Source organism: Limanda limanda, chromosome 16 (assembly GCF_963576545.1).
Source record: "Limanda limanda chromosome 16, fLimLim1.1, whole genome shotgun sequence".
Taxonomy (NCBI): Eukaryota; Metazoa; Chordata; class Actinopteri; order Pleuronectiformes; family Pleuronectidae; genus Limanda; species Limanda limanda.
Window position 1 is genome coordinate 1,786,078 of NC_083651.1, and position 7,298 is coordinate 1,793,375.

General features: G+C 43.8%; 1 protein-coding gene across 1 annotated transcript in view; it reads right to left on the reverse strand.

Annotated features, from left to right (window-relative positions):
- Positions 1-207: 207 nt before the first annotated feature.
- efhc2 (EF-hand domain (C-terminal) containing 2) overlaps positions 208-7,298 on the reverse strand; it is an 11,997-nt gene continuing 4,906 nt past the window's right edge. The window contains exons 5-13 of the mRNA XM_061089038.1: positions 5,984-6,150; positions 5,744-5,871; positions 4,759-4,955; positions 4,521-4,654; positions 3,710-3,904; positions 2,001-2,093; positions 1,698-1,797; positions 966-1,050; positions 208-299 (exon numbers count right to left, since the gene is read on the reverse strand). Coding sequence (XP_060945021.1) covers positions 295-299; positions 966-1,050; positions 1,698-1,797; positions 2,001-2,093; positions 3,710-3,904; positions 4,521-4,654; positions 4,759-4,955; positions 5,744-5,871; positions 5,984-6,150 — 1,104 coding nt within the window. The 3' untranslated portion in view covers positions 208-294. The remainder of the gene's footprint in view (positions 300-965; positions 1,051-1,697; positions 1,798-2,000; positions 2,094-3,709; positions 3,905-4,520; positions 4,655-4,758; positions 4,956-5,743; positions 5,872-5,983; positions 6,151-7,298) is intronic.

Genomic DNA, 7,298 nt, shown 5'->3' on the forward strand with positions numbered 1-7,298 from the left:
TTGTGTTGTGTGAGGTTGTGTGTCTTCTCACTGTGAAGCCTGTGTCCTCAGAACGTTTCCCTCTGAACCCTCCGTGCTTCTGGGTCGTGTTCGTTCACACTCCAACAATCTGTTTACTGCCAAATTCCTCACTCACAGGAAAAAAACCTTTCAAATCTTGCACATACCCCCCCCCCCCCCTGACACGTAATGAAACACACATGCTGGTTAGTGCAGAGAATCTTTAATTCAGGAACGAGTGTGTTGAGTCGATCTGGATCTGAGACGAGCTGCTGGGTCACGAAGCTGCAGACGTCAAACTGGAGGAGAGAGAAACAGGTTTGTTTCCTTTTGGATTTAACTTGTCGACTTTAAATAAAGATGGACGACAAAGGTGAAGCCAAACCACCTCCATCGCCCCCTGGTGGCTGGCTGCAGTACAGCTGATAAACCCCTGATCCAAAAGATTAGTACATGTTAAATCAAAGATGGTTTCTGTCACTTCAGCTCGTTCTTATCATTCTGAAGATGGTTCCAGTGTTTCTGATCAGTTTGGTTTGAATCAGTTAACATCTTGATTGACAGATGACTCTGACTCGTGATTGGTCGAGCACGTGTCTCTATGGAACTTTGATAACGCAGCTGTCAATCATTCAAATCAAGTCAGAAACACGAGATGTCAGAGTTCATATCTAACAGATGCTTGTTTCATTACAAGGAAGAGGAAGTGGAGATGTGTCGTCCATATTCATCTCAGGGTTTTTGTTTTTATCATTTTAAACTTGTTGTTTCTCTAAACTGAGAATTAGGGTTAGAAACAATAACATACACTAACAATATATTAAATATTATGTAAGTCATTTGGCTGTTTATTACAAGCGGGAAACAGTTCCAAGAAAGAAAGAAAGAAAGAGAGAAAGAAAGAAAAAGAGCAAGAGAGAAAGAAAGAGAGAAAGAGAGAAAGAGAGAGAGATGGTGTGTGTTACCTGTGAGATGTTGGAGAAGAGAAGAGAACCTGATCCGAGACTGAGGCACGAGTGTGGTTGTAGAACTCGATGGAACGAAGAGCAGCTGGAATCCATGTCCGAGGGAAACAGAATTGAGTAAGAACTGCATTCATTGGCACGCACACACAAACACAAACACACACACACACACACACACACACACACACACACAGACACACACAGGCAAAGAGGCGGCCTCTGTTGTCGTGCCATGTTGTGTATCTCCCCCTCTCACCTGGTTCTGTTTAGATGAGACATGTTAATTCAGCTTCACACAGGAGAAACACAGAGAGAGAAGATGGAAGCAGCTTCTCTCTCTGTGTCTCTCCTCCTCTGAGACCAACAGGGTTTATCTGCTGATCCTCTGATGGAAACAGGCTCTTTCAGGGGCTTTACCTGAGTTAGAACCCCCCGGTACACTCACTCATTCAGAGGACAAAGAGGCACAAGTGTCCTCTGCAAGACAAAAGTTTGAGAGTGTTTCTCTCAAGTCATTTCCTGTCTCGTCTATTAGATGATTCCTTCCAACTCATTTCAATCTGCTGTTGGCTCAATGATACAGACTCGTCACGGGTAGAGGAAGAGGGCGGATTGATTTTCAATTACAACTGTTTAAAAGTCTGGACACACACACACACACACACACACACACACACACACACTTTCCTGATTCCCTTCCCTCCACAGAGCAGCTGTTGATGGATCTCTCACCTTCAGGGTGTCTGCAGGCATCACGCTGGGAGCACGGTTCTCTCTCCAGTTGATCCCGGACATGAAGGCCACGTAATCAATCTCATCTCCGACTGTAAACCTGCAGCAAACAAGCGTCCAAATCAGAAACAGGTACACACGAGCCCGGGCCAAATGCTTTCACGGAGATTTCTTTTCTCAGCCAAGCCAAGAATCATTTCTGGACAAAGAACTGGGCCATAATTCACAATCAAGTGAAAACAAATCATTCAAACCGGTTGTGAAAAGGCAGAGGAGCCTTGCAGGTGATCAGTGAGCTCTTACATGCGGAGCAGACCATCGAGCAGGTTCTCGGGCAGAGGAAGTCTGGATCCCTTACAGATGCTCCTCGTCTCTTTGGTGGAGATCCGTCCGGTTCTGGAGACACAAAGGAAGCAGAGACACGAGTTTCCAACAGAAGATGAAGAGATGATGGACAGAAAGAGGTTTGGATCTGTGTCAGACTGCTGCTCTCTCTCTGTAGTGAGTTATTTCAATAAGGCTCAAATGCTCCCTAGAGGCTGGAATCTGCTGTAAACTGAGAATCATCCACACTTCAGGATATTTTTAATACTTCACAAACACTGAGCAGGTTCTCGTGAATCAGAGCTGACGAGTTAAACATGAGATGAAAGGAAATGTGAGGACAGTTGCACGAGCAGAGATAAAAAGACTCCACTCTGATATCCAGAAGAATCCTCTCAGACCTCAGAGGGTTTTTAACAGTGAAGATCCAGAGTCTCATGGTCCTCACAGGGAGGTTGATGAGCATCTGATACTAACTGAGGGTTTCACCAGTCAACACAGAAATAACAACCTGACAAGTCAGCTTGACCTGCTACTAGGGTTGCAAAATTCCGGGAATATTCAAAGTTGGAAACTTTCCATGGGAATTAACGGGAATTAACGGGAATAAACGGGAATATACGGGAATTAACGGGAATAAACGGGAATATACAGGAATTAACGGGAATAAACTGGAAATGTTGTGGGTAATTTATACTAACTGTATTTACCTTGTCATACACAGACATAAATATAAACATTTTGTTTTGTCATAGGCTGATTTGAGCCCTGAGGAAACTTTGGGCACTTGACTATATGCTTCTGCATCGTTGTGTCATTCTTAACATAGGTCTTTGCACAGTATTTGCAAATGTACACAGCCTTTCCTTCTACATTGGATGAGGTGAAATGTCTCCACACATGAGAGAGTGCACGTGGCATTGTTCTGTAGAATAAGATGAGAAAAAAGTTTGTAAAAAAACACTAATGCAATGCCAGAGATATAAATAGTTAGCCAAACAATTGGAATCGTCTGTAAACATATTGTACAATTGATGGATAAATGAATGGAAATAGTCTAGATGAACAGATGAACAATCCTCAATCAGCATGATAATATATTTCCCCAGTAATATCATGGAAACTTACCTGACTAGTCCTTCACTCTACAGCAGGCCTCAGTAGCCCTGCTGTAGAGTGAAGCATGCTGGGAGTTATCTGTGCATGTGATGGAAGAATGACCAGTGGAGGGTTGAAACTCAACATTCCATACATCTTTAACATAGAGTTTTGAATGATGTTTTTATTGCTCAGCGTTTAATTTGCGTAGTTTTTTTTTTTTTTCCAAAATTCCCAAAATTCCAAAGCTAAACTTCCCATGGAAAGTTTCCGGAAAGTTTCCGGAAATTTACCGGAAACGTTCCGCCCCTTTGCAACCCTACCTGCTACACAACACAGGGCGGGCGGACGCTGTGTACAAACACACATCCAACATTTACATTTAATGAAGCATCAGGTCTGAAACCCTGAACAGAGACCGAGGTGGACCTGCAGGTCTGAGGGATTCATCTGGTTCTAATGCTTCTCTCTCTGCTGGAACTAATCGTGGCTCCGAGGGGCCACAGGCGGCTCCACTGAAGTCCTGTTGTGATGCCGTCGCTGCCGTGTGTGTTTCTGTGTGTTTATATACGAGTGTGTGTATCGCTTACTTTTGTCGGTCGCGGTACTCGAGGGAGCTGCTCATTTCGGAGAATGCATCAAAGTTCTTCCTGATGAGGAAGTCCTGGATCACGGCCAGCATCAGCGGCCCGTCCTGCTCCGGCTGCTGGTGCACGCAGAACCTTCGGCCCAGCACCAGCATCTCATGTTCCGACAGATCACAGTCCAGCTTCTCCAGCAGCCCCCTGCCAGAGAAGGACATGTTAGGTCCAGTATAATATATATACTGATATTAAAGTCCTACATGTAAGGCCAGCATCAGTAGATTAGATTAGATTTCTTTATTTATCCACACAACGGGGAAATTCACTTGTTACAGCAAAAAGAGAAAAACAGAATTTAAATAACAGTGCCGAAGCAACAATAAAAAAGAAAGATCAAAATATATACACTACTAAACTACACATAATGAGAGTAAAAATATACAGAAAACAAAAACAGCAAAACAGACACTGTGCAAAAGCAGGTACTGGGGAGAAAGTGGAGTGATGTAAGTGTTATTGTAATGAAAACAAAAGTATTATAAGTAATATTGCAACAGTAGTGACCATGATACAGAAAAAATAATTAAAAGTAAGTGACCATAATATAAATAATACTACAAGATAGTATAAAGGAAAATATAAATATTGCAATGTAACCATTATAAGTGACCATGATATAAATATAGATGTAAAGTGTTGAATATTATTGTGCATAGTAGTGATCTGAGTAAAAAAATAAAAAATAAATAAGAAAAATAAAAATACAAATACAGCTATGGTGAGAGGTTGAGTGGAGATAGGTCTCTGTGATGTGTACCTGAGCGACTCGTAGGAGATGAAGCCCGAGTCTCCGGGGTCACTGAGAGTCAGAAGCTTCCTCATCTCACTCAGCTTCTCCTCGGGAAGCGATCTCAGTTTACTGAGGATGGTTCCCACGTTGGCCTGAGGGAACTTCAGACACAAGAACATGATTTACTCACATGTAGAGAAAACTGCAACCACAGCAACTGTCCCTTCAGTAAACTACAGGAAACAAGCGTGAGGGAACCACCGACCTCCTGCTCGTTCTGCTCCATGTAACCGAAGGTGTACTCGTCAGCATCGAGGAGCCGGAAGTTCATGTTGTTGATGAAGAGGCTGGCGCCCACGTACAGGTCCTGAGGCTCGTAGTACCGAGGAGGATCGCTGGTGAACAGCTCCTGGCCGGGCTTCCTCACCCGGACCCGCTCCAGGAACCTGCCGCCCAGGATGCCTGGGGGGGGGGGGGGAAATCTGTATAAACTGGTGGTATTTTTAATTTAAACTTTTAACCAAACTCTTCATTTTCCTCGCTGACAAATCTCTGAAAGTGTGAACTACTATTTATCACACACGGTTAAATATAATAAAAACTAGCATGTCATCTTGAGAGCCACGTACCTGCACCCATAGATATATATATATATAAAGACTAGATGTCTCGTTCGACGGAGCCGGACGTCCGCACATGGCGGCCATCTTGCTACAGGCAGCTCGCTCACCCATAACATTGTGTTGGTAGTGGTACTTACTTTTTGAATAACCATAACTTGCCCAATTTTTAACCGATTTTTAAACGATCTGGTTTGTTATAAACGTCAGAGATGTAGATATGACACTGCATAAATTATTCAATTTTTTAAAGAAAATAACATAATTATTCATCAGTATGCAGTGTCATATCTACATCTCTGACGTTTATAACAAACCAAACCGTTTAAAAATCAGTTGAAAATTGAGCAAGTTATGGTTATTTGCCAACACAATGTTATGGGTGAGCGAGCAACCTCTGGCAAGATGGCCGCCATGTGCGGACGTTCGACTCCGTTGGCCGGCAACGCAGACGACACATCTAGTCTTTGTATATATCTATGCCTGCACCGAGGTCTAACAGCCTCCGGATGCAAAACAGAGTTAAATCCACTAGATCCAGATTTTTACACCAAGTTTCCACTCACTCATAAATATCCGTCCTCTGAATTATTCCTGATTATCTTTATTATGGGATGTTTTGTTTTCTACCTGAGTTCTTCTGCACGGGCTCGTACACGTTGATGGTGTCATCGATGAGGTAATAGGAGACCACGAACAGCCGCTCGCTGTCGATGGGATCCTCGGTCAGAATCTTGGCGTGGAACGTCATCACCTTTCTGTTCAGGCCACATTCAGAGGGAAGGATGAAAAAACAGGGATCAAGGTCAAAAGGTCAAAAGGTCAAACACACACAGGCAGAGATAGTTCTGTGAAGACAACTCGTCCGACCTGTCTTTGTACATGAACTTTTGAAAGTCCTTCAGCGGCGGCTTGGGCAGCAGGCCGCGGCAGAAGCTGAGCGAGTCCTCCTCCGAGCCGAAGCCGTTGTAGGGGGGCATCAGCCGGGGGGGTCTGGGCACCGGGGGGGGCTCTGGGCTGGATCGGGGGGACGTCCGCTGAGAGGAGGAGAGGACAAAGAAAAGACAGAACACTTAGAAGGAGAAAGGAACTCAGGGGGAGAGCAGAGACGACCGGGGGGGCAGGTAATCCATCCAGGAGGGGCACCGCCGCCCGGCCTGTAACCCTTTGCCGACCTCTGGCTGACCTCTGGCTGACCTCTGGCTGACCTCTGGCTGCTCAGGGTCAGACAGGACCCTCCATCACCAGCGTGACCAAAGAGACCCTAAACCTGCCCGGGGGGGGGGGCACTGTGGACGCATTAACAACCAACAGTACTGCAGCTTTGGAGTTGTGTTATATATAAATATACAGTACGACAACAGATCATTTTTTTTCCGATCATATCAAGTTTAAATGACGTCGTCTCAACCACGTGGAGATTCAAACCGGGCGGCGTTTGATTCCACGCCATCAGAACACGAGGTGGTCACATCTGTGTGATGTCACTGTGAGGGGGGGGGGTCATAGATTCCTATGATGTCTCTGATGTTGCAAAGATGAGAGATGTATTCGATCTGAAGCAATCATCATAATCAGGTCCCGAGTTGTGTATCAGTAACAGGACAACAACAGTACAACACTACCATCTGGTGGACAAATGCGGAAACTGTACAAACAGTCTGTCTAACAATTACTATAATAACAATGACTTATAACAATAATATCTAAATTCTTACAACATTTTTAATTTAGATTGAAGATAATTTTGGCTCTTATTATTATTATTATTATTATTATTATTATTATTATTATTATTCTAACACATATGAATTGGCCTCTTGAGGCCCAGGTGCATCGTGACCAGTCACACAAAAAAGTCTCAAGGAGCGTTATGAAAAACGCCATTTTTCATTTAGTGGCCGTTTTGGCCATATTCCACATTTATACTTTGAGGTTCTTGTCCCAGGACCTTCATCAGATCAACTTCATATTGAGATGAGTGTCATCAGAACAAGATGGAGATATAAACAACCTCCAATTTCAATTGCTCACGCTACATCAGACCTGAACGGATCTGTTAATCTGTGTCTAATAATACTGATGGCGCCACCTACTGGCATTAATCATGTAGTTTACACAACAACATAATGCACCTGGGAAGGAAACAGTACATATATGTTTTCAGTAATATTTTTCATAGTTA